This window comes from Rattus rattus, chromosome 10 (assembly GCF_011064425.1).
Source record: "Rattus rattus isolate New Zealand chromosome 10, Rrattus_CSIRO_v1, whole genome shotgun sequence".
Lineage (NCBI taxonomy): Eukaryota > Metazoa > Chordata > Mammalia > Rodentia > Muridae > Rattus > Rattus rattus.
The window spans coordinates 31913228-31941151 of NC_046163.1; the positions used below are offsets into that span (position 1 = coordinate 31913228).

Consider the following 27924-nt stretch of genomic DNA (forward strand, 5'->3'; position numbering starts at 1 on the left):
GACCTTGCTCTATGCCCTACTTAGCTTTAAGGCTCCATTTTGACACAGCTTGATGGGAAAGCCTCCATTGAGAAATTTGCCTAGCTTAGATTGGCCTGTAGGCGTGTGTGTGTGTGTGTGTGTGTGTGTGTGTGTAGGAGTGTGTACTGATTGTTAATTGATGCAGGAGGGCCCAGCCTCTGAGCACAGCACATTCCCTGAGTGGGTAGTCCTGGAAGAAGGTTAATTAAACATGACTCTGAGAGAGCAGGCAAGCAGTGTTCTTCGTGGTTTCTGCTTCGGTTCCTGCTCGAGCTCCTGCCCGGACTTCCCTCAGTGACAGGCTATGACCTGGATTTGTAACCAACAAACATTTCTCCCCTAAGCTGCTTTTCCTCAGTGTTTTATAACAGCAACAGAGGCAAACAAGAACACTCCACCTGTGTGTAACTTTCCGCTGGCATTGAAGATGCTTTCTGGATTGATGCTAACGGAGAAGTGATTTTTTTTTCTATCCTCCTAGGCATATTTGAAATATTTAATTACTAAACTATGTGCCCTGAGCAGGAGATGGATGGGCCTTGGCTACCAAGTGCTGAAATAATGTCGTCTTTGTGTTGGGTTCATGGTTTCCTGAGAGGCCCTGCCAGGCTGGAATATTTTCATGGCATTTCAGTCTGAGAGCTCTCACAGGTTTAAAAAAAAAAGCCTAGACTTTTATCTCTAAAACCTGCCTACCTGTCTTCTTTTAAACAATTGAAAAGTCTAGTGTTTCTGAGCAAAGTCTCCCATGGCAACAATCAGATGTAGCCTGCGGGTGCCTCCCATTAACAGTCCCCTACCCGAAGGTCCTTCCTATTGATGCCCAACTTTTAAAGGCTTTGTGTGGGATACGTCTCCTTGAGAGTTTTTATTCACTCACTCATCCAGTCCACACTTGGTAGTTACTTTTTACAGACCCTGATAAGGATGGGATAATTGTTCTCCTCAGGGACAGCGGGTCTGATAACAAAGAAATCAACCCAGTGGGTCATAATATATGAGCAAATGCAACAGTGGAGGGGTAATGGGAGATACAGGCAGCTAAGCCAGGCCGAGATGGCTAACGGGAGCGGGTTGCCTCAGACTCCTGGAGACAGCCCTGAAGCATCGCTTTAAAGGGGAGAACGTCATCACTGTCTTCAGAGTCCTTGTACACAAGAAAGGACTCAGTAATGATAGTCAGGGGGGGAGGAAATGAAGAGTGGGTGAGGTGGGTGGGGAAAAGAATAAACAAGGAACAAAGGATTGTAAAACCAGGAAAAGGAGGTACTCGCACAAATGCAGAACAGATTGGTTCTGTCTCAGATAAATGCACTTGATATCTTCATAGACTTCTAGGGTTTTGACTCAAAGAGAAAATGTGATGAATTAGCCCAAACAAAGCTTGGAGCAGATACACGAGTCTGCCCACTTTTCTTGTTTCCGGTTGGGAAATTTCCGTCCTCTCCTCCTGAAGAGATCGTATTGGTTGTGTAGACTGCTATCCTTCACGGTAAAGGGCGCCTTCTGGTCCGACAGGTGTCTCGTGTGCATCTCCTTGCTGGCGGGACAGAGGGATGGAGAAGTGGAGCTGAGGACTCAGGAGACCTGAGAGGAAAGCCTGAGGTGGAGGGAATTAACACGTAACTTAGTTCTTCTCAGGGCTGGAGCGAGGCGTGGCGTCAAGGTTTGGTTCTTAACATACAGAGAAGGATCAACTCATAGAAGCATCTAGAAAGACCCTCTTGGAAGGGGAATAACATTTGAAATATAAATAAAAAAATCCAATAAAAAATTTAAAATTAATTAATTAAAGAAAATAAAAAGACCCTCTTGACACTTCATACAGCTCATCTCGGTTTTATTGTAATAATATTGGGCTTGCGAATTCACGAATGGCCAGCAGAAAATTTTTATCTCTAGGAGCAAAATTCATGATAATGAGGACTGAAATTGATTAACGGATCGCATGTTGTTTCCTTTTAATGAAAATAGATTTTTTTAATACAATATATTTGGATTATGTTTTCCCTTTCCTTGACTCCTTTCAGTCCCTCCCCTTTCCCTCCCATCTGGATCTACCCCGTTCCTGTCTTTCTTTAGAAGACAAACAGGCATCTAGGAAATAGTAATAAAATATAATATAATATAAAACAAAAAGGAACAGAAGGAAGAGGAAAAATAGATAGAAGGAAAAAAAAAAGCCCAAGAAAAGGCGCAAGGAACAGATAGAGACACAGAGATCCCTTTATTTGCACACTGGAGAATCCCATAAAAACACAAAGCTGAACGTCGTAACGTACACACTGAGGACCTGTAGGGTAAAATAAAAGAGAAAAAGACAGAAAAATCCCTGACGTGACATTATGAGATAAGGAACCGCCAAAGACGCCATCGAGTTTGCTGTGTGTCGGCAGGCAGCCCACTGTAAGAATGATTGGTGTCCCCAGGAGCTGACTCTCTTGGAGAAAACGAAGTTTTTGCGTGTAAGATGGCTTCTGGGTTAGGCGGAAGGTCACGTGTCCGCTTCTCCTTGCAGCTCCGAGACTCCAACCTGTGCAGGCTCTGCGCATGCTGCCTGGTCTCGCGAGTACCTGTGTGCCTCGGCCGGGTTCCCTGAGCCCTGAGGAGAGGGATTGGATGCAGACATCTGGCTTACAGCTGAGTGTCCCAAGGTCTCTCGCTCTTTGGAACATGTCTGGCTGTGGAACTCTATTTTTTCCCATCAGCAGCAGGAGGAAGTATCTGTGATGATGGCTGAGGAAGGCACTGATCTAGGAGTACAGCAGAATGTCACTAGGAGTGAGCGTAATGTTTCGTTCCTTTAGTAGAACAGTACTGTTCGGTTCTGCCTTCCGTTCCTGGGCTACCTCCCCTCAGGCGTTTGGTCATCCAAGCGGCATCTGGAATGGGCTCCATCTCATGCAGGGGACATGAAGTCAAGTCAGACATGGCTTGGCTACTCCCTCATGGGCTGCACGTCTTACGTAGCACTTAGCCAGGCTCCAGTGCCATGTCTGTGGCTGTTTCTGGAGTGAAGGGGTGCACTGAGGGGAATGGTTAGAGCACAGACATTTATTTTGTTCATGAGGAGAGATTCATGAGAAATGAATTTACCTCATTTCCAGGTTTATTAGGACCTAGGAAAAGGTTCTGTTGGGAGAAGTCCCCAATTTCATGTGTGTGTGTGTGTGTGTGTGTGTGTGTGTGTGTGTGTGTGTGTGTGTGTGATTTCCAACCATCAAGATGGGTTCTAGATATTTGAAACCCTACTGGATGACCAGGAAGCAAGAAATAATGGGCCTACTTTGCGATGGCTAAGTGTGTGCCTCCCTTTGGTAGGTCCGTGCCGGGGAGGATCTTTCTGGGATCAGAATAAAGGTGGGTTGCTTTATGAACTACCTTAATTGAATATTAATTTCATTAGTTATTTCCAAAAGAGGGTTTTTTTTTTAAGGTTAACTTTTTTTTTTAAATCTTCACCAACGAGCCTTCACTGAGTGAAAACAGCCACCGAAGTGGGCACCTCAATGTTTAAAACCTCCAGTTGGAAAATTCACTTTTCTACACATGGTGAAAATTGTCCAGGCCCTGACTAGCGTTGTTCATTCCACCACTGTTCACTGAACAAGTGCTGTCTGGAGATGCCATTTTTCTGACATCAGTCAGAGTCCTGTTACTCCATATGCCAAAGGCCTAGACTTTCCGGGGTGCCAGAGAAGCCAAGAACGTTCCCCGGGACCCAGCGCGTATGGAACTGATCGGGAGTACACACCCTCAATGGCTGAGAAATCCAGTCTAGCTTCAGCAGCGTTCCAGCCGCCCCCTGCTTACTTACCAATGTGAGTTTAGCCCTAACAGCCTCCGAAAGACATGCGGTCAAAGTAAATGAGCCGGTTCTAATTATTTCAAGCTGGTCATCATTTAAGAGCCAAGATTTGGGAATAAAAGCTGACTTTCTGGGAAGAAATGTCAGGCTTAGGTTTGCTGTTTTTAGATATCACCAGGTAAATCTGAGTCCTGGCCCCACTCCTGTCATCCCCAAGGCCCTGCCAGCTTACGAAGAGGCGTCTTCAGTAGCCCGTGGGCTCTCTTCCACTAACCAACCAGTGGCAACGTGCCCATCAGCCCAAGGCCTTCCTCAGCCGACGCACTCCTACATGTGCTGTTGGCCACGATCCCAGTGTGGTTGCTTTTGACCTTTGGATGCCTGAACTTTTACTGACTTTCAAAGCTAGAGGTGAGAAAGACTGGGTATATGGAAAGCTTTTGATGTGGCCTGTGTGTCGCTTGGAGCCATGTGGGTGTGGCACCTGTTTCTATCAGCCCTACCATCTCTGTCAGCACCACCATCTCTGTATGGAAGGAGGTAAAACTCTATTTCCTTTTCCTTTTTAATTCCTTGGGGCTCCGGGATGCCATTCCTTTGTATTAGATGGCTATGTCTATAGTAATGTTTTCATTCCTTTTTCATTCATATCAGTTTTTTTATGGCTTTTGCTTGTTCTTGTTATGGTTTCTCTGGGTATTACAACTAACATGACCATCCATGGCTCCAGCTGCATATGTAGCAGAGGATGGCCTTGTTGGGCATCACTGGGAAGAAAAGCCCTCGGTCCTGCTAAGGTTTGATGCCCCAGTGTAGGGGAATGTCAGGGTAGAAAGGTGGGAAGGAGTGGGTGGATGGGGGAAAACCCTCATAGATGAGGTTATAATTAACCAGGTTGGTAGCTATGTATTTTTAATAGTGCATGAAGACTTTGGTCCTGTATAGCGCTCTCTCTCTCTCTCTCTCTCTCTCTCTCTCTCTCTCTCTCTACTTTTCATGCTCTTTTTAAATCACAAATCACATGTAATATCATGGTGTCCATTTGCTTATTCTTATAAATATTGCTTTATAAAATTAGATTTTAAATGTTATAGGCAAAACATTTTACAATTAAGATAATTTAACACTGAGAAAAATACACAAAGAGGTACTAATGACAGAGAGGGCCTAGCCATGAGCACTGAAGCCATCCAAGGCCATAGCACCCCTAAACATGAAAGATGGTCACCCCTCAGTGCTGCAGAATCTAAGTATTCCCTAGAGGCAAAGAGAAACCCCTGTCCCCACCTGATTATCCTGGCTGCATTTTCTCAATTCCACACAAGCTAGTTACTGGAGAAGAGGAACAAGAGTTGAGGAAATACCTCCATCAAATTTCCTGTAGGAATGTCTGTAGGGCATTTTCTTTCCTTCCTTCCTTCCTTCCTTCCTCCCCCCTCTCTCTGTATTTATTTCTTTTTAGTTGTATATTTTTATTAGATTTTTTAATTTACATTTTATTTACATTTCATATCCCCTTTCCCAGTTTCCTGTCCATAAATCCCCAGCCCATCCTCCCTCCCCCTGCTTCTATGAGGGTGTTCCCTGACCCATCCACCCACCCTTTCCCACCTTCCTGTCCTGACATTCCCACACACTGGGGCATCAAGCCTTGACAGAACCAAGGGCTTCTCCTCTCATTGGTGCCCAGCAATGCCATCCTCTGCTACATATGCAACTGGAGCCATGGATCTGTCCATGTGTGCTCTTTGGATGGTAGTTTAGTCCCTGGGAACTCTGGTTAGTTGGCATTGTTGTTCTTATGGGGTTGCAAATCCCTTCATCTCCTTCAGTCCTTTCTCTGTCTCCTCCATTGGGAGACCCCATGCTAAGTCCAATGGTTGACGGCAAGCATCCACTTCTGTAGTTGTCATGCTCTGGCAGAGCCTTTCAGGAGACAGCTGTATCAGGCTTCTGTCAGCATGCACTTCTTGGCATCAACGATATTGTCTGTGTTTGGTGGCTGTATATGAGATGGATCAGGTGAGGCAGTCTCTGGATGGCCTTTCCTTCAGTCTCTGCTCCAAACTTTGTCTCCATATTTCCTCCTATGAATATTTTTGTTCCCCCTTCTAAGAAGGACTGAAGCATCTTCACGTTGGTTTTCCTTCTCCTTCAGCTTCATGTGGTCTCTGAATTGTATCTTGGGTAATGTGAGCTTTTGGGTTAATATCCACTTACCAGTGACTGCGTACCATGTGTGGGTTTTTGTTTGTTTCTTTTTGTTTTGTAATTGGGTTACCTCACTCAGGATGATTATTTTCTAGTCCCATCCATTTGCCTAAGAATTTCGTGAAGTCGTTTTTGATAGCTGAGTAGTACTCCATTGTGTAGATGTACCACATTTTCGGTATCCATTCCTCTGTTGAACATCTGGGTTCTTTCCAGCTTCTGGCTATTATAAATAAGGCTGCTATGAACATAGTGGAGCATGTGTCTTTGTTGTATGTTGGAGCATCTTTTGGGTATATGCCCAGGAAAGGTATAGCTGGCTCCTCAGGTAGTCCTATGTCCAATTTTCTGAGGAACCTCCAGACTGATTTCCAGAGTGGTTGTACCAATTTTCAATCCCACCAAAAATGGAGGGAGCGTTCCTCTTTCTCCACATCCTCGCCAGCATCTGCTGTCACCTGAGTTTTTGATCTTAACCATTCTGACTGGTGTGAGGTGGAATCTCAGGGTTGTTTTGATTTGCATTTCTCTGATGGGATGTTGAACATTTCTTTAGGTGCTTCTCAGCCATTCAATATTCCTCAGCGGAGAATTTTTTGTTTAGCTCTGTAGCCTATTTTTTCATAGGGTTATTTGATTCTCTGGAGTCTAACTTCCTGAGTTCTTTGTATATATTGGATATCAGCCCTCTATCAGATATAGGATTGGTAAAGATCTTTTCCCAATCTGTTGTTTGCCGTTTTGTCCAAATGACAGTGTCCTTTGCCTTACAGAAGCTTTGCATTTTTATGAGATCCCATTTGTCGATTCTTGGTCTTAGAGCATAAGCCACTGGTGTTCTGTTCAGGAAATTTTCCCCAGTGCCCATGTGTTGGGTTTAAGTGAGAGCGCCCAACCTGTGGAGGGAGCTCTCACCCTGGACAGTCCTGAGTTTTTTAAGAAAGGGGCTGAGGAAGTCATGAGAAGCAGCTCAGTAAGTCTTGTTCCTCCATGACCTCTTCTCCAGTTTCTCCCAGGTTCTTGAGCTGACTCCCCTCAGTGATGAAGTATCCCCCAAGTATTACAAGCTGAGATGAGCCCTCTCCTCCCCGAGTTGCTCTTAGTGGTGGTATTAACTGTAACAGTAGAGACCTAAGGCAGTGGCCTTCAGAAGTGAAACTCTGATCTCAGGAAAGAAAATTAGTGAAGCTCAAGCACCATTTTCTCAGGGTTGAATCTCAGAAAGGTCTGAGCTCCCCTTTCCCTCACTGTAATTCAGAGAAACTGCGGGACAAAGATGAAAGGTCAAGAACCCGCTTTCCCGGTAAGTGCGCGCGTCTTATTTTGAGCTACTGTAACAAAATACCTTAGATTACATCATTTGTAAGCAAAAGCCTTGGTTTTGGAGCCTGGGAAGTTCAAGATCAAGTTGCTGGTAGAGCTGGTGCCTGAGAAGGCCTCCACCTCTGCCTCATAGATGGTAGCTCGCTGCTGCACCCTGGAATAGCAGGAGGAGCCCCGTAAGGCTTGCCTTCCTTCTAAGGCCTGCCCACCCTCTTGAGTGAACAGCCTTCTAACAGCCCAGAGTCCTGTGTGATCCCATTGGTCCTAAGTCTCACCTTCTGTTCAAATTCAGAGAAACATTTGGACCACAGACCACATGTCTGTGTTTTCGTGGACAGTGTCTGGTTTGGTGGCCACAGATTATTTGTGGAACACCTGTCCAGGGATCCAGCTATCTGTTGCATCATGGTGGGTGTGTGGGGTTGTTTGCTTGGAACAAACTTATTCCCTTGATGCAGGGGATTAAATCCAGAGCCACGTATATGCTATGGAAGTGTTCTATCATTGAGCTGCATCCCAACCCACGTCATTGGTTTTCTTCCGTGTCTGAGAGATGCCCCATTCCTCCTCTGGGTACCTTTCCTGATCTGTCTGGCAAAAGGATAAAGGACTCTAGGAATTCTCACTTTCCATTTGGATCTGATGATGGAGCACTCAAGATAAGCAAAGAACCAGAGAGCCTCAGCTTCTCCTAAGGGGGTTCACACATGCGCTGTGCTTGCTTGACACAACAGCTTGATGAAAAGCACCTCAGTTGGATGTCTTTGTACTCAGTACCTTATGGATTCTTGTGATGGAACATGCCCCTCACTGGTACATATCCTATAGGACTATAAAAATAGACCCATTAACAGAAGCCTTGTGTTTCCTCCAGGAAACCCGCAGGAAACCTTCGGTACCTCTCTCCTGTTCCAGCCTGTCTGGAGTTCCCTGAGCCCACGCGCTTTCATTATTGTGAATACACAGAAGCATTATTTGTATGGGAACAGAAAAGCTGTAGTCAGACCTTCTGTCTGTGCCTCTGGCTTTGTCCAAGGGACCAGGGAGGCCTCGGTGGGAGATGAAAGGCTTCCTCCCTGGGCTGGATTGATCCAGCAGCACTCTTCTCCCTCTGGGACCTGCTGTAGGAGAGATGGGCCCTGAACATCAAAGGTCAGAGGAAAAGCTTCTCCCTCAGCTGCAGCCAGGAAGTTGTCCTTTTCTGCGGAAGTCTGAGAACAAAGGGAACCCTGCCCACTGAGAAGGAACTGTGGGCCTGCTTTAACTCTGTGCTTCTATTTTTAGTTGCACGTGGGTATCTCTGTAGAGTCCGTGCAACCACCCTCCCACGATAGCAGTGGATGTCTAGGCAGATTTGGGGATTGTTGCATCTGCAGACCAGAAACCTGTATTTCCTCTCATAACAATAGTTTTCAACACCTCTATATGCATAGAGGACAAAGAGAATGTAAGTCCTGTGTGACAAAGAAACAACCAAGAAAGATGAGTAAATTATTCCACGATACTAAAAAAAAAAAAAAGAAAACTAATGGAATTCTAGTGAAGAATTCCAGTCTATAAATCTAATTCTGGTACAGGAATGACTCTACGTATGCTCCATTTCATGAGAGAGTGGCTTGATGCTCCTAGCACTCTTTGTGGCTACCCGTTCCACAGGGCAGTGGCAGCCTGTGACCCCGTGGCCCAGTGGGTTGACTCTAACTGCTATGCTTCAGTTCTTGGCACAAACACCAGCAGTTCTGTGCCTCCCTTGGAACCATTTCTTACCTCCTCGGTTGTTTGCTGCCTCTTACAAGCCAGTCTCTGTCCTCAGATACTCCTAGTATCCCACGCTACTCCACGTCACACAGCACCTCTCCCTCTCTGGGCAGCACAGTACCCAGGGGCACTATGGGTGGCTGTGTCTTCTAAACCTCGTGAAGAAAGGAGCTGCTTCTGGCCCACTTTCAAGAAGACACTTGAAAGTGCTCCACGGCTGGCCCCTGATGCTCTTACCCTTTGAGTGATGTTTTTAATAAGCCTGCTTTTAATTCAAGTGTCTGCTTTGACGAACTTCGTAATTAAGAGGAAAAAAAGCACTTGCAACTAGGAAACATCACACACCAAGATTAACCAGACCCCAAGTCTACGTACTTCAGTGAACTTTTAATCAGTTATACTGTCTGTTAGGAGGCCGTGATGCTTCACACTGGAGGTTAAACTTTCTACTGTCGAATGCTTTTATGAGTTTATTCACCAATAACACTAAAATTCCTTGACACAATTAGATGCAGAAAAATCAACGAGCTCTGTAACATACATCTGTGCCGTTTATTCAAATGCTAGCATGTACATCTGTTTGTAGCTGTTCTCAATTTGTGGGTCATGACCCCTTTGGGAGGGGGTCACAGATCAGATATCCTGCATATCAGATAGTTACATCACAATTCATAACAGTAGCATAATTAAAGTAGCAATGAAAATAACTGTATGATTAGGGGGTCACCACAGCTTAAGGGACCGTATTAAAAGTTTGCAGTATTAGGAGGACCACTTGTTTAACGCCCTAATTTTGCCTTTTCCACATTGATTTGGTTTTATTGGAGTAATGAGTTTATCCTTAGTATCTCTGTCCTTAGATTATTTTAGCATGCCTTTGTGAGCTCTTAAGATAACCATAATTGAAGACATACCCTGGAATTATAATACTCATTCCAGTTTTAGTATCAGGGTTTTCATCAAGAGAAAAGTCAGAAGATATTCTAAAACTTACATTGAGGAACATGGCTAGAATTTGCAGACTTATAGAATTTCTGTACCAAGGTAGTTAATTTTTACAATTTTTAGTATATTTGTTTTTTTGGCAAAAAAAAAAGGTAAAATTTTGATATCCCTTTTCTCACACTATAAAATTATTAGAAACTTCTGGAAAACCTTGTTAATACTCAACCAGAATCTCACTAGCCTTGTGTAAAATAAGTCAATAAAGCCAGTCTTAAATTAAATGTTTTTTGACTTAGCTATTTCAAACAAGCTTTTTCAAATATTGGCTGTAGGCCTCCATTCTCCATACCTACCACTTAGAGTCACACGGCCACCAGGTATTTAATATTTTACAGAAATGTATTCCCTATTTGCTATGCTTTTTTCTAGCAACTTAATTTCATTCTTGAACACTCCTGGACATTCTGTGTCTTAAAGGTTTTTTTTCTATTCCTCTCGGAACAAAACCCCCAGTGAATATAACAAGAAATCCACTGTGGTCCAGGCTTAGCAGAAAGGCATTTTCTGACATTGCCATATATGGCAAAGTGCTTATCGTTCAGGTCTTTCCCTCTGCTCCTGTCAAGGCTGCGTCCCCAGGGGCCAGCTGCTGGCAGTCCCCACGGAGGAGCAGCTCAACTGCTAATAAGTTCTAGACGTTTTCCACCTTTTAAGGGTGTCAGACATGTCTCTCTGCCCATGACTCTTTTTTTTTCCTCAGTCCCTCACTTTTCAATCTTCCTTTCCTCTCCCACCCAATTCCTTCTTTCTTTCCTTTTAGTTTATTTGTGCTGACAAGTTGCAAATCTCACCTACAGTACGAAACTAGGTTTTATTTTGAAATAGAACTTGAAAATAGTTTTGGTTTTAAAAGCTACTTCAGCTTCCTTTTAAAAAATCCGTTTATATGTATCTGTCTGTCTGTCTGTCTGCATCTATAACCACATGTCTGTATGCACTTGTGCTTACACAGAAGCCAGAAGAAGGTCTCAGATCTTTTGGAGTCAGAGTTACCAGCACTTATGGGATACTTGACTCATTATATGGGGACTGGGATCTGAACTCTGGTCATCACGATTGTAGGTCAAGTCCTGTTAAGAGCTGAGCCATTTCTCCAGGCCTTAAAAGCCCCTCTTTAAGTGTATATGCTAGTTCAACTTTCTAGTTAGAACAGCTATACCTTTTCATATATCATTTGGAAGATGTTTCAAACACTCTACTTTGTGTAAGGGATGGAAAAGCTAATTCCGAATAGGCAAAGCTGCCTTAGGCTTCAGGTTTTTATATTTGAAAATATCACTGTTATTTCTCCTTCACATAAATGACTAAAGCAGTCCTGACTACATATTTTGTTGTGATTTGAAATTTGATTTGAAATGAAAATAATGTATGGAATTTGAAGAAAATCAATAAAAATATTATGTTGGGAGAAAAAAAGAAAAAACACTCCAATTTTGTAAGTATTCGAGGTTAGAGATTTTATCTTAGATAGCAGTCTTACTTTCTCTAGGTTAATTCATTTCGTACTTAGTGGGGCTTAGCATTGTCATGTGTTTATTGATAAAACCACATGTGGAGTCAACAGTTGGCTGAGCCTTGCTTTGTGTTCTGATGACATGAAAATGATAAAGCTTTCACTCTCACTACAATGTCCTGTCTAGTGTGGTCCATGAGAGAATTACTTTCTATATACTTCCGCCGACCCCACCCATCCAGAACTGAAATTCCTCTTTTGGTTAACTTTTTTTTCTTTTCCTTTCCTTTGCTTTCCTGTCCTGCCCTTCCCCTTTCTTTCTTTCTTTCTTTCTTTCTTTCTTTCTTTCTTTCTTTCTTTCTTTCTTTCTTTCTCCCCTCCTTCCCCTTCCCCTCCTCTTCCTCCGGATGACATGACTGAATCATATTTTGCTTTTTTTCCTCATGCAGGGCAGCCACCGATCACAACGTGGACAATACAACGGAGATACTCAGGGAGTGGCTGAAAAACGTGCAGCGTCTGTATCACTATGTGGAGTGGAGGCCTATGGATGAGCCAGAGTGAGTAACTGGGAGACGCGGAAGCTCTTCTCCCTCCTTTGCTCCTCCTCCAGCCATCAGAGCTTCCAGCCCCAGGGGGGTGCACGAGGATTTTCACTGCTATCCTTTCTGCATCTGAGCTGCAAATGTGGCCTTTTCTTCTATTAATAGATCTGCACATTTTCTGTGCTCCTGGGCTGCCAGCCAAGCTGTTGTCAACAGATTATAAATTATAATGATGGTATATGTTTTAAATATTGATTCTATTTATTGCTCTATTAGGATGAACTGGTTTATTTTCAAGAAATCGTGGTGAAAGTTTATAAATCTTCCGTACATACCTTACTTTTAAGTTATGTCTTGAAGGTTATCGCAAAGCAACCATTCAGGGCGCTGACTCACTCTGAACTGCATGGTACCTGTCATATAATGTGATTATTTAGCCAATATTCTAATGATGGATATATAGGCTATTTCACTCTTCACATAGAAATTTCTTAGTCATTTCCAGCTCCAAGTCAGCCTCACACATTAATGTTAGCCTCGATTCTCTTGAGAAAGTGCACTTATAGTTAATAGACAAGTGTAGATACAGAGAATATTACATATTGGTGGTTTTTTAAAGACTGGTTTATGGACTGGAGAACAGACGATCCAACAACATCTGTCTACATGCTAGACATCCAGGAGCTTCTCAATCCCTGAAGCTGTAAGCCTTAGGACAAGGAAAGTGAACTTACAGCCGCAGCTGAAGGCCTGGGAACACCTGCAGGCTTATTTATCTGCAGCGCCATTGGAAGATGGAAGGAGCCAAAGGCGTGGTGACCGGAGTCAGCGCATGCTCAGTAGCGAGCCTGCTTGTGCTGTCTGGCCTTTCCCTCTTTTGACCTTTGTTCTGCCTAGGATCCCATCTATTCCAGGGTCACCCACATTTAGAGTGGGTTTTCCCTAACCCTGGTGGGTCCCCGTGCCAGTCATCTCTGGAAAGGCACACACAGACACACACCCGCAGTCTATCGATCCCCTTGGTGTCTCTCAGGCCAATCAAGTTGGAGTCGTCAAGATCACAACCATCACAGCGTCATACCACCAGGGAGGTCTTCCTAAGATATGAGCTTCATTTCTTTATATTACAGAGACACAAATAGATCTCGTATACATACAGGACAAAGTCCAAACCCCTGAGACATACATTCAAGATTCCCATATTTCCTGCTCTTCCCCGCAAAAAATACACTCTATCCACAGTGTCAAGTTGATTTCCAACGCCCACGTCTGAGGCACATCCTGGAAGTGTTTTTCTTCATTGTAACCGGCTATCATCCTAAGTCACAGACGCCGGAGAAAGGGGCCATTGTGTTCACGTGTAAAGAACTTTTGACTTCGATTGCTTATTTTCTATGCTGTCCTTTTGACACAGTACATTGAGCTAGCCTTAATTAACTGTGATTTATTCAAGCTTTTTTGGAATTAACTGTGAGCTTTTGGCAAGGGGTACAATATACAAATGCTTTCTATTTCCCCCATCTCTCTATTTTTAGAAGGCACCAAATCAAAACTTGCTGGATGAACACATAAGTGAATAAAATAAGGAATAAATGTATTTTGTTCCCAAGGCAACTATGACTCCGGTTTCAGGATTTATGCAAGTTGCAATTTCTGCACAAGAAAAGCCATTTATTAAAATCCAAATGTATAGAGTAATAATATCAACAAATGTTATTGCAGAATAAATATATTCTTCTAGACTCTGTCATATACATATATAAACACACATAATAGTTGTATATATAATATCTAAAATCCAAGTCTATGGTCTACATATTAAGCAAATTTATCAATTAAGTTTGAACACTATAAAAGATTGTAAACTGCCCTTGGGTATTTCTTAGATGGAATTTAGCCTAATTTTTAAAATATCATGCAGGAAGACTTTGTGGCACTTTCCAGATATGTTCTCTGTAGCCAGATTTTCACTTCATATATTACATGCCAAGGTCAGTGTGAAAAATATTTCATAAGACATTATTTTTGGCAATATAGTCAGAAAAACAGGAATTTCAGTAATTCCCACTGAAACAGTAATTGAGGAAGACATTCCAGAGAATTCCTGGGTTGTGCGTATTTTATTTGTATAGTTGCAGTCTCAGTGTTTTGTGACTTTTCCTTTGTCAAGGCAAACATACTGCCCACACACCTCCAAGATCGTGAAATGGCGGCCAGCTGGAGTGACACTCATGTCCGCCTCAGCTAAGAGCTTTCAGAAGGATCTAGAACACGCACTGAATCATTTCCCTTTGCGGCCGTTTACGAGACTAAGTCTAGCTGTCTTGTGAATGTCAAAAGAAGTCTCTAGAACATTGTGTGTCTGCTCTTTCTCCTCACAAGACAGGTCAATGTGTTAAACTTTATTAAATCGTTTACTGAGATTTCAACAAGTAATCTAAGCCTTTGACTTTCGTAAGATGCTCATACCTTCACCCTGTACTTTCACACTTGATAAGATATATTAAGATCTAAAAATATAAGCTCTGGGGAGTAACTGCCTGGATACAATTTCTGGTGGTGTCATTTATTGTAACATTAATCACTCTGTGTCAGTATTGTCCTCTTTGAAATGGGGAAAATAGTAGGATTACTTCATAAGGCACTTATTAGAGCCTGCTGAAGAAAAGTCAGGCACAGTGGCTATTATTTACTTTATAATTAGAAGGCTGGGGCAAGAGGATACTTAAACTAGGAATTCAAGATCAGCCTCAGCAACATAGTAAGACCTCCCTCATCTCAAAGAAGAGGAGGAGGCCATAGAGGAAGAGAAGGAAATCCCACTCATATACTTTATGGGAAACAAATGTCTTAATTTCTCATTGTTCCAGTCTGCTTATCTGTGATATAGAGGTGATGCTTCCTGGTCTCTTGTGCCCGGTTCCTAGAGTGACCGAGGAGTCATTGCATAGAAACACCGAGGGCTGGGCTGCATCCGTGCAGACGCTCAGTGATTGCGAATTCTTCTTTCAGGTCTTACCCTGATGAAATTGGACCAAAGCACTGGCCAAGCTCCCGGTTTGCTCACGTCATGAAGCTGCGACAGGCAGCCCTTCGAACTGCGAGGGAAAAATGGTCAGACTACATCCTGGTAAAAACAGATGCTTGATCTCCTTGACAACTGTTTGCAAAATAAATAAATAAATAAATAAATAAATAAATAAATGAATGAATGAATGAATGAATGAATGAATAAATAAATAAATAAATAAATAAATAAATAAATAAATGTATCTGCAACTGAGAAGTGGTACCCAGGGAGTGGTCAAAACAAGATTTTGTGTTTAGGTCTCCCTTTCCCAGGAAAGGCTCAGGGGGAAATTCTTGTGATGAAAGCGTGTAACACCTGCCCTCACCTCAGATCCCCTTTGGAATGCTTTTGCAGGGAGTCGTGTGGATGGTTAGGTGTGCTTCATATCATCACAGGCATAAGGAGCTCTGAGTCATTTTAGTGCGCGAAGCAAGAGGAAATGTCTTAATGGCTTTTGTAAGAATTTTAAAAACCTAAGGAAAGGATTATATAAAATGAGAATCAAACCGGGCACGTTTGACACCCTCTCTTTTTGTGTGTTGGGTGATCCGGGAAATGGAGCCTCCTGGTTGTCTTCCTGGACACCGCCTGGTTCTCACACAGAATTTCTCTTTCTGAGGAGGTTCCGTCACAGTCCTGAAGAGATACAGAGGCTTCAAACAAGTGAGGGGATTGGTGACTAGGTCCACGCACCCTCACCCTCGATGAATCCTCTCAGTTGGAAAGGATGTCTCCTGCCAAAGGAGAAAAGGACCACCAGCCCTTCTCCCAGAAGCCTTTTCTCCATGGGTTTGTGGAGCATATGTTTTCCACAGGGCAGTAGAAATGAGACCGATATTATCACATTACACTTACAGGCATCTGAATTCACAGCCTCTGATTCCTGTAGGACGTGGATGCCACTAGGATCTAATGCCACTCCCTGGTCCCCTGACCACTCAGAAAAAGTCGGCTTGATAATGTGTCAGAAACATTGTCAACCCATGTAACTTCACAGAAAGTTTAAAATTGTACTGTAGTGTTAATGTTATTATGCAACAAGTAAAATGTTGGTAAAATCTACAAATTCTGAACTATAAACTTTTCATAAGCAAATTGACTGATGATGTTTCTGATTGTTTATAAATTATAATCGTATAAAATACAAAATCTATTGTTTGAGCCTTATTAAACATTTCGCTGTGACAGAATCTGATCCTGTCTCTATAAATGAATCAACGCTGACATGAACTTCTCTGCTGAGAAACATGATACTTGGCTAGCATGGGTTGATAAAATGACCATTTAAACAAAATTCCCATTTGTGACATTGTGATAGCAGTGGGGATCTGCTATGGTCCATTCTGACACTACTGTCAAAACCTAAATAGGTCTCCTGATGGACACTGAGGGTGGGCACTGGGTATGTGTTTGCACGAGTCTGTAGGAGCATAGGGACCATTGACATCTTAAGCTTATATCACTTACGAGTGTGTAACTTGTAACTTGTATCCTGTTGATTTACTATGTACCCGCTGTGCAGTACTGCTTCACAGCTCGGAGCTGACCTCCGGAAGTCAGACTAAATATGTCTGACTGATCGAAAGCTTGCCAGCTGTAATGGCTGTTAAGGAGGGAGAACCAGCCCCAGAATAAGTTCGTGATCCTTTAGCTGTGCTGAGTCATTGAACCCTAACCTTTCCCCTGACCCTGTCCTTCTCTTTTTCTAGTTCATAGATGTCGACAACTTCCTGACTAATCCACAGACCCTGAACCTAATGATTGCAGAAAACAAAACCATCCTGGCACCCATGCTGGAGTCCCGGGGTCTGTATTCTAACTTCTGGTGTGGAATCACACCTCAGGCAAGTCTTTTTGTTTTAAATTTTATTTTTCTTGGATATTTTATGTACTTACATTTCAAATGCTATACCCTTTCCCCCTCCCATACTTCCTCCTTCCTCCCCCTGCTTCTATGAGGATGCTCCCACTCCTACCCACCCCCCCCACCTCAGTGCCCTGGCATTCCTCTACACTGGGGAAACGAGTCTTTACAGGGCCAAGGGCTTCTCCTCCTATTGATGCTGGACAATGCCATCCTCTGCTACATATGTGGCTGGAGTCATGGGTCTGTCCATGTGTACTCATTGGTTGGTGGTTTAGTCTGTGGGAGCTCTGGTGGGGTCTGGCTAGTGATATTGTTTTTCTTCCAATAGGGTTGCAAACCCCTTCAGCTCCTTCAGTCTTTTCTCTAACTCCTCCATTGGAGTGCCCTTGTTCAGTCCAATGTTTAGTGGCAAGTATCATCATCTGTATCAGTAGAGCTCAGGCCTCTCAGGAGACACCCATATTTGGCTCCTGTCAGCAAACACTTCTTGGCATCAGCAATAGTGACTGAATTTGGTGGCTGTATGTATATGGGTTGGATCCCTAGGTGGGGCAGTCTCTGAATGGTCATTCCTTCAGTCTCTGCTCCAAACTTTGTCTCTATATCTCCTCCTATGAATATTTTTGTTCCCCCTTCTAAGAAGGACTGAAGCATCTGCACTTTGGTCTTCCTTCTTCTTGATCTCGTAGTGGTCTATGGATTATATATTGGATAATTCGAGCTTTGGGGCTAATATCCACTTATCAGTGAGTGCATACCATGTGTGTGTGTTTTTGTGATTGGTTACCTCACTCAGGATGATATTTTCCAGTTCCATCCATTTGCCTATGAATTTCATGAAGTCATCATTTTTGATAGCTGAGTAGTACTCCATTGTGTAGATGTACCACATTTTCTGTATCCATTCCTCTGTTGAAGGGCATCTGGGTTCTTTCCAGCTTCTGGCTATTATAAATAAGGCTACTATGAACATAGTGGAGCATGTGTCCTTGTTGTATGTTGGAGTATATTTTGGGTATATGCCCAGGAGTGGTATAGCTGGGTCCTCAGGTAGTGCAATGTCCAATTTTCTGAGGATCCTCCAGACTGACTTCCAGAGTGGTTGCACAGCCTTCACTCCCTTTTATTAACCAACTGAAGCTATGAATATTGAGGATACAGGACTGTGTGAGCAGCTGCCCGCTTTCTCGTCTCCTCTTTAGACACATGTGTACCACTGAAGCAAGCGCTTCCAAGAAAGGAGGTAAATCCACATCAAAGACTACAGTGCAGTAAGCATTATTACAAACAAAACGTTCTAAGGTGCTGGAAGCTTCAATTAACCACTAAAGTATAGAGAGTTTCTATCCTTTCATCCAGTTCAGGGATTAATTAATTTCTTGCCACTAAAATACCAACATAAGAACACATCAGAAGAAAAGTACAAAAAAGTATTTTTAAAAAGTTAACAGCCAAAAAATATGCATCCTACTACTATACCAACACCATAGATAGAAACTTGCATTTCTTTAATGACTGCGTCATCGCCAAAGATTATCTGTAATTTACTCCAACTTCCTTACTTTGAACATTCAATTTGTTTACAACCACTTTTAGCAATTATAATAACCATCGTTATTGGTGCGCAATTTTTTGCATCTATCCATGATTTCCTTAAGATAATTCTTGACCAAGGCAACTTTTTAAAGATAGCATTTAATTAAGGGCTTGCTTACAGTTTCGAGGTCTTAGTACATGGTTATCATGGAGGGAACATGATGCCAGGCAGCCATGGTGCTAGAACAGTAGCTGAGAATTCATATGGTCCACACATTGAAGGCAGAGCGAAAGGAGAGAGAAGAGAAAAGAAGAGAAGAGAGGAGAGGAGAGGAGAGGAGAGGAGAGGAGAGGAGAGGAGAGGAGAGAAGAGAAGAGAAGAGAAGAGAAGAGAAGAGAAGAGAAGAGAAGAGAAGAGAAGAGAAGAGAAGAGAAAAGACAGGGGGGCTGGGCTTGGATTGGGCTTTTGAAACCTCAAAGCCCACCCCTAGTGACACACCTTCTCCAATAAGGCCACACCTCCTAATCCTTCTCTAACAGTTCCACTAACTGGGGATCCAACATTTTAAAATGAGTTCATGGAGGCCTTTTTTATTCAAACCACCTGAGAAGTGGAACCACTGTGTCAAAATTTATTCTCATGGTCTTTGATAAACATCAACAAATTTATTTCTGTAGAGTTCTGATGATTGAAATGGACACAGAAGCTTGCTTTTAAAAGATTGAAGTTAAAAATATGAATTTCTACCACTTCTTTTTCTGTAGTAAAATCTTAAATTTTAAATAAAGGCAGTAAATGCCAATGACTGTTTTATTTCAGTTCTTAGTGAATTAGACACATAAATTAAACTTGCCAATACAATATATCCCTGTAAGACAAAAATGTAATAAAGGGGAAATGTGTTCTGATGGCTAGGGAGCTAAGTTCTGTCCCCCTCTTTATGTTTGGTTAAGCTTTTGACAAGGAATGAGGCCAGCGTATGATGGATGTGTAATAACTGGCTTTTGCAGAGGGGACCTTAGTTGGTATTATGTTCTAATTTTTATGACGTAAATAAATACTTTCATACAAAGACCTGCAATGTAGCCACTTGATGAGATGGTTATTAAAAATGCATAGTAAGGCAGGCATGGTGACCCAGTATTTAGGCAAGATGGCGAGAGGTCCTGACTGGGCTGGGGAGGTGCCTTCATGTTTCCCATATGTGCACAGGACATACCCATGTAAAAAGAGCCAGGCATGGTCCCATGTGTGCCTACTACCCCAGTGCTACTGGGAGGAGAGACAGTAGAATCACTGCAGAATGCCAGTCGCCAGCCCAACTCCAGCACCACTGAGATAAACTGAGTAAGAGGGAGAATGATGGACCCTGATACATGTTAAAGACAATATCAGCTCAGAACCTCCAAGACGAGGTTCTCAGCACAAATGAGGCTTATTTGCCTCAGAGGGACAGAGGGCAAGGAAAAAGAGACAAAGACAGGAGATATAGGATGAAGGAGGAGGAGAAGGGAACAAGGGAGAGAGAGGAGGGATTTATGTCTTGGAGGACAAAGGACTGCCTCTGGCTAGAGAGGAGTCAGACATGCCCTATAGGCAGATGACAGTTTATAAAGGTAAAATGGGAAACTCCGTATTAGGGTGAGGTGTTTAATTTTAATTGGGCATATAAATTAGGTGTGCCAAAGGGAGCATTTGATTGCTGGACTTTCATACGTTAAGAGCTGGACCTTGGTAGTCAGTTCCAGGAGAAGGAAGTGGCCAAATAAGGGAGTAGACCTTGGTGGCTAACTTTAGGAATGTAGTCTAAGGGTATTTATCAAGGCAGAGGGAACAGGGCAGCGGGGAAGCAAGGTCTGCCAAAGCCGCGCCTGCCACACTTGAGCTGGCCAGAGTCCCTTCAATACTTAATATCCTCCTGCCCTCCATGTGTGTTCATGGGTGCATGCACTTTCCCCAAATACACGCGCATCACATACGTAACCAGACACATGTTGCATGACAAGACTTCTCCTGGGGAGATGACAAACCCCACTAAAGCTCAATTTGATGAACCATACATTTCACCAGGATTTCTTACAAGAATTTAGGTGAGGGGTTACTTACAGAACAGAGGTGACTCAAAGAGAGTTGCATCACCAAAGCCCACCCCAGCATGGGTGACAACTCACAAAAGCTGGGAACCTGTAGCACTCTGCACAGCCAGCAAGCAGCTCGACAGGTCAGAGAGTGTCACTTTCAAATGACTCAGTTGATCTAAACCACTTCGTCCAGGCAGCTTGTGTGTATATGGGGGGGTGGTCTGCTTCTCCCAGGCAGCTGGTTTGGTCTCAAAATCCTCTTTGCAGCTTGCCTTATCTTCTGAGAGAATTCTCTGCAGTTTGGCTAGTCTGAGAATGACTCCTAGCAGAATTATTGCTTATCCTGGCATGGAGGTTGTAGTGAATCTGACCTAGTGAATCTGATCAGTTTCAGGGACTTCTTGAAAATATTTTGAGTTTTTTACCTTCCAGCTACCTATCCCTGCAGGGTAGAAGGGTTCAATCTCAGGGCAAACTAATACATAACACACACATGCACGCACACACACACGCGCACACACACACACACACACACACACACACACACACACACACTCAAGACTAGTTTAAATGACATTATAAAGCCTTGTCTCAAAAACCATGTCGTCATCAGTGTTAACATGACATTAGCTTTTACACATTTTAATCTGCCAACATCTCAAAGAGCTTGCCAAGCTCCTGAGAATACAGGAACCAGTGGCCCTGAAGCAGGTTGGGGAGGAAAGGGTTTACTCAGCTTACACTTCCACATTGCTGTTCATCCCCAAAGGAAGTCAGGACTGGAACTCAAGCAGGGCAGGAAGCAGGAGCTGATGCGGAGGCCATGGAGGGATGTTTCTTACTGGCTTGCTTCCCCTGGCTTGCTCAGCTTGCTTTCTTATAGAACCCAAGACTACCAGCCCAGGGACGGCATCACCCACAATGGGCTGGGTCCTCCCACCTTGACCACTAAGTGAGAAAATGCCTTACAGCTGGGTCTCATGGAGGCATTTCCTCAAGGGAGGCTCCTGTCTCTGTGATAACTCCAGCTTATGTCAAGTTGACACACAAAACTAACCAGTACATGGTCCTAAGAGCTTTTGAATGATTCCTACCATCTACCTGACTTTGAGGAGGTGACCCATTGATAGATAGAAAGTTTACTCATTTCTTGGGAGAAAACATTCTATTAAATTAGAGTAAACTCTCCATTAGCCATCTGCAATGTTCCACTTGAGACCTGTTGCTGGCGAGTTCTGCTTTGCCACCGGCAACAGGGGTGGGAGGAGGTTATCCTGGTGGCTGCAGCCTGCAAGCTTGTTAGCTCCTTATTAAAAGCAAGTGGGAGAAATGTGCTCACTTATTTTGCAGAGCAAAACTCAATTCTGTGCAACTTGGGCCAATTATAACCTTCCCCATCTGGTTTTGGGTTTCTTCCATTCCAGACCATTTTCAACTTGGACAGGACCGGAAATGGCCAGTGACTTCATAAGCTCAAGGCAGGCCTACTTTCCAGAGCCTTTAAACACATCCAAAACAGACTGATCTCGGCATGGTGTGGCTAATGAACAGGACTTATTACCAATAAACTTCAGTTCTTCTGGAAGAATGAAACACCTCTCTTTGTGAATCGTGTTGATTCTCTTTTGCCCTCCGCTTCTTTTCTTGCCATCCTCTCTCTCAGGATACTAAATGATTCATCGTCCACCTAAATTTTCCAAGTTTCTCATCCTGACATTATTACTCCTAACAGTATTGACTTCAGTCCTCAGGGAGCCTCTTGAAGAACCACACCCACCCCCCCATCCATTAAAGAACTCTCATAGGCTGAAGCATTAGCAGAAGCCAATGTTCTAAGATCCTGTGCTGGTAGGCGGTGAATCTAAGGTGAATTAAGATGAATCTAAGACTCTGTCTTAGTTGGGGTTTTACTGCTGTGAACAGACACCATGACCAAGGCAATTCTTATAAAAAAACAACATTTAATTGGAGCTGGCTTACAGGTTCAGAGGTTCAGTCCATTATCATCAAGGCAGGAACATGGCAGCATCCAGGCAGGCATGGTGCAGGAGGAGCTGGGGGTTCTACATCTTCATCTGAAGGCTGCTAGCAGATACTGGCTTCCAGGCAGCTAGGATGAGTGTCTTAAAGTCCACACCCACAATGACACACCTACTCCAACAAGGCCACACCTACTCCAACAGGGCCATATCTTTTAATAGTGCCACTCCCTGGCCCAAGCATATACAAACCATTACAGACTCAAATCTTCCAAGTCCCAGTTTGTGGTCCTTATTATAGGGGATGTTGGGGTTAGTAGTCAGCTGAACTGTTCCATCCCAAAAGGTAGATCACAGAAGTAGACAGAGGTACGGTGCCTGATGTGTGGTGCCGACTTCACAACCAGAAACACACCATAAAAGAGTAGGCATGCTTAAATACTCAGGACCTTGAGGATCCAGTGGGCACCGTGTGCTTCACACTAGTCTTGTCAAACTTTCCAGTCAGCCCCCTGAGCCTGTATCGCCTACGGTATGCTTTAAAAATGCCCTTCAAAGCTTCTACATAATGTAAAATATATTGGAATTTGTTCATGGTGTTTATGACTGGTACCGCTGAGTAGAGGTTCTCTACAAGACTTTACACACCATATGGGCTAAGCATGTGCCATATCATTTATTAACTCTCCACCATTTATCCTAATCACAGCAGGAGCTCCATGAGCATTTGTTGAAGGGACAATTACGTTTGGATAGAAAGCAAATTGAGTCACCCCAACGTTATTGAAAACCAATTGAGAGGATAGGCTGAACTGTGCTCTCACATCAGAGGAAGTGTTAAAGCAGGGGGTGGGGCCCCCCAAAAGTGCAGAGCTCTGAATAAAAAAAAGACCAGGATGTATATGTGGAATAATGTATGTTTCAAAAATGTTAGCCAACTATAACATAGTCATTTCATTGCTTCCCAATCCCGGTTGATGCTTTCTCGATGCTAGACGTTGCTCCAAGTATTTCATAGTTTCACCTTACTTAATTATATGAGAGAAACCTCTGGAGTAGATAATATTGTCTGTTCCTGTTTCACAGCAGGAAAGAGAGACAGCAAGGCACCTATAAGGAACTGAGGAAAGGCTTGAACTCAGAGGCCTGGACCAGAACATGTGTCCATACTTGACCACTCTGGCCCCTCCTTGTTAATATTAGTCCTTCATATTTAATCATAAGCCAACATCTACCACACTTTGGGAAAGTATTAAATAGACATAAATGAAATGAAATGTTTCCTGGCATTAAACCCCCTGTATGTTTTAAGTGCAGATTAATTTCTTGAGCTCATTTAGAAATTTGTGGTTCATGATAATAAAAGTGGCAATGCCAGAGATTTCCACTGCCCTGTGATGGCTTAGAGGGTGCAGATGCCTGGACGACGATGCCTTCGGAGGAGAGGACACAGTCTGTCTACTTGCTCTTTTCCAGGGCTTCTATAAGCGGACCCCAGACTACCTTCAGATTAGAGAGTGGAAGAGGACAGGCTGCTTCCCCGTCCCTATGGTCCATTCCACCTTCCTGATCGACCTCAGGAAGGAGGCCTCAGACAAGCTGTCTTTCTACCCGCCACACCAGGACTACACCTGGACCTTTGATGACATCATCGTTTTTGCCTTCTCCAGCAGACAAGCAGGTACTGTTCGTGCTCGGCTGTGGGCTGCCATAGAAACACTGCAAAAGGCATGCTTCTGTGTCCTGTGCGTATTTAAGAACTTCACCTATCTCAGTTTCAAGTCTGGTAGAGGCGAGGAATTGTTTGTAGTAACCATGCCAGAATCCTCTGTACCAAGTACCAAAGATTGCCGTCCACGAGTACCAAAGATTTCAAGAGCTGGGGCTGGCAGCCACACAGGACTCCAGTCCTGTTTGGTGAGAATTGAAGTTAATGAAAAAGACAAGGATAATAGGGGACTGGAAAATCTCACTGTTTCTCTAGAGCTAATGGTATGGTTGTTGCTAATTGGAACCTGGAACAATACTGGTCAAGTCTCCAGGCTTCACAAATGGAACTGTTTCTTCTCAGAAATCTGCGCCACTGCAGTGGCTCTGTCCCACAGCTCTTAACAGCCCAGATTCTTCCCGCCTTTCCATAACTCAGGAGGCATTAATTACCCTTAGTTGTAGGATCCAAGATACCTCACCACCCAGGATGCACCCTCCATCCAGGTAGTTGTAGGACTCTGCCCCTGTCAGAGTCCAGTCCAGTCCAGAAGTTGAACTCAGTGCTTCTATGCACATCTCCTTAGCCAGAACTTAGCAAGAGGTCTCTTCCTCACCGGGAGGACTCAGGATGTCATTGGTATTCTGTGCAGTCATAGAACCCAACTCTCTCAGTCTGAGAACAGATAATGGAGGTAACCAGCGGTCTCAGCCTCCATCTCTGTGGAAGGAGAGGCAAAGCCAGACTTAGGTAGCAGGTGAGTCACTAGAAAACGGTTGCCACTGGATTTTGCGAACTTCTTGACATCAATAGGAGGGAAAGGGGTTTTGGTTTGGTTTGGTTTTCCTTTTCTCTCTCTTTCCTTCCTCCCATTCCCTCAGGGAGGGCTAATTCACAAAAACAGGCCAGCAAGACTCATGACGTTGCTAAGGCAAACTCTCTTAAGCACCTTGGGCCCTCCTGACAGCCCTCGGGCCTATTAGCAAAGCCCATTTGCTCTCTAACAAAATGAGTTTATAAACCAAGAGGACAGTGAAGTGTGGCTACCTAAGTTATGGTGAACTGACTCAGCAAAGCTCCCTGGGAACTCGCTAGAAGACGAGATATTGATACCAAATCCAAGCTGTGACATAAAGTCATAGGTTCCCACGCACTGGTGTGTGCACACTAGCAAAGAAGGAGACTGTTTTGTAGAAATGGCAAAGCTGATTTCCTTGTTGGGTAGAAGAATTTAGACTTTTGGCCAGACATAGGCATTTAGAGGGCTTATGTTTAAAAAAGGGCGGGCACTCCTCATATGGTCTGGAAGTTTGCACGAAGGCCCTTGTGTCCATGCTAATCGAAGCTGCTGCTTGATGTGTGGTTTGCTGTGACATCTCCAGGGTCAGAAACAGAAGCAGGGCCTTCCTGTTCCAGCAAATTCTTTCTGCCAAGCCTTTGCTTCAGACTCTGAAAAAAAAACGGTGTTCCAAGAAACTACGCTGTGGCTGGTTATGGCGATGGTGCCTCACAGAGATCTCCTTCATACCCAGTGCGAAGGCAACTGTGTGACCCAGGAATTAAATGATGACGTATCTACTTCAAACCAACACGCAGGCGTTAGGGCTGGAAGACGGGTGCAGGCCGTGCTGAAACTTTTCATCCTTGCTGTTTGTATGGCCTGTCCACCACAGATTTATGCATCATCTGTCAGGCTTCCCAGACACATTTGCGAGACATTAAAAGCAGATAGAGATGCCCCAGGCTGTCAGCAAATCATCTGAGGGAAGCAAGAGGTAGAAATAGAAAGAGGCCCCAGGATTATGCCCAGCATTGTGAGAGTCTACATCGTTGGGAAATCCAGATCCTTTGCTGTGGAAATAATCAGTTTTTGAGAGCTCTGAACACCGAGAGCCAGAGTAGTAGTGCTGACTACAAACAGGGCAAGAGGGGATGGCTGAAGGCTCCTGCCTGCAGCTGTGTGTTCTGAGGTCATAGCTCACTGATGTCTTCAAAAGAATATAAAAGGACCCAGGAACCACCTAGCCCATGGCACATCTCGAGGCCTTTTCTTTCTTCCTTGGGTTGACAGAGTCTTGGGTGAAAAATGTCTGTAATTCTTTTGTTTTCATGGTTCCGAAGTGCTCTGGATGCATGTTACCCCTAAGAACATCATTTTTAAAACATTCCAAGAGAATCAAGTTGTCTCTCCCTATGAGGCAGGACCTTGGGACCACAAAGCTTAAGCCTACATCTCAGGTTAGAGACTTTGGCAGACGTGAATGATAAGATAATATGTTCTCAGGGTTTGGGCGAGCTATCCAACCAGAGCAGACTGCAGATGGTCATAGAAGAGTCTCTGGGACAATAATGGGGACAAGAACTCACCTCCCACATAGCTAGTGATCATCGTGGTTCTGTATCATAGCCACCGGAGCCCTCTTCTGTATGAGCCAGGAATCTTCCAAAGAATTCAGCCACTGCAAACCAAATAAGAAATGTGAGGGCTGGGCAGGCAGATCCCAGGGTAGGGATGGCTGCCCAGGAACTACTGGCCTTGAGACTAAGCTGTAAGCTCCGGGTAGAGAGAGAAGTTGGAACTGGCCCTCGGAGACAGAGATTTGATACTAATGACTTACTGTGTGGCCTTGGACCAGTTGCAACCCACAGGTCTCACCACAGGGATCGCTTATCAATCTTTGTGACTCATGGAAGGCATTTGGTGCCTTCCTTAGGAAAACAAAGCACTTCCCTTGTAACACTTGCCTCTCCTTCCCAGAGATTCACCATTTCTACATTATTACAAGATATTCTCAGAGACTTGATGTGATTATCAGGGGAGCCCCCTATTTTATCGTATTGTCCATGCACATAGTTGAAAGAGTCCAGTGACCTAAGATTTATTAAAACGAACACTCCCAATGCATCACTCCTAAAGGTGGGTACAGAGGCACAGCATTAGTATCTTTGTTTCTAAGAAGCGTGCATTCCTCCTTTCTTTCTTGCTTTCTTTTCTTTGCCTTATATTTCCCCTTCGAAATCAACTCTTCATTACAGAAGGTAGTAAGTTAGCTCACTTCCCTTGGCCTTCTATGTGGAAACACATTCTTCCTATCACCTTGTTCCCCTGATGTAATTTAATATGCTAGGTGTTAGGGGTGGATAAATCGTTCAGTAATTAAGAACATGTGGTGTTCTGGCAGAAGAGTTAGGTTTGGTTCCCAGCACCCACATGGTGACTCACAACTGTGTACCTTGAGTTCTATGAGGTCTTATGTCCTCTTCTGTCCTCACATGTAGCACATGGACATACATACTGGCACTCACAAGTATACACAAATAAGACTAATTAAATATTGTTAAAAGACATTCAGGTTTTTATTGTAATCACATGATCCTAAAACACCAAGAGCAGTCATTTTTACATACTATAAAATTTTCTTTTATCAAATTCAGTGTGTGTCTGTGTGTATCGTGTGAGTGTGTGTATGAAATAGAGATCACTAATACAATTGAAAACTAATTATTCATTTTCTCAAACCCTCTGAGAGTATTCAGAATTACAGCTGTCCACTTTGG

General features: G+C 43.6%; 1 protein-coding gene across 1 annotated transcript in view; it reads left to right on the forward strand.

The window, feature by feature from the left end:
• The window catches only part of Colgalt2 (collagen beta(1-O)galactosyltransferase 2), a 102492-nt gene that overhangs the window by 50624 nt on the left and 23944 nt on the right, over nt 1–27924 (forward strand). Inside the window, exons 2-5 of the mRNA XM_032915405.1 lie at nt 12029–12139; nt 15137–15254; nt 16904–17038; nt 24135–24339. Coding sequence (XP_032771296.1) covers nt 12029–12139; nt 15137–15254; nt 16904–17038; nt 24135–24339 — 569 coding nt within the window. The remainder of the gene's footprint in view (nt 1–12028; nt 12140–15136; nt 15255–16903; nt 17039–24134; nt 24340–27924) is intronic.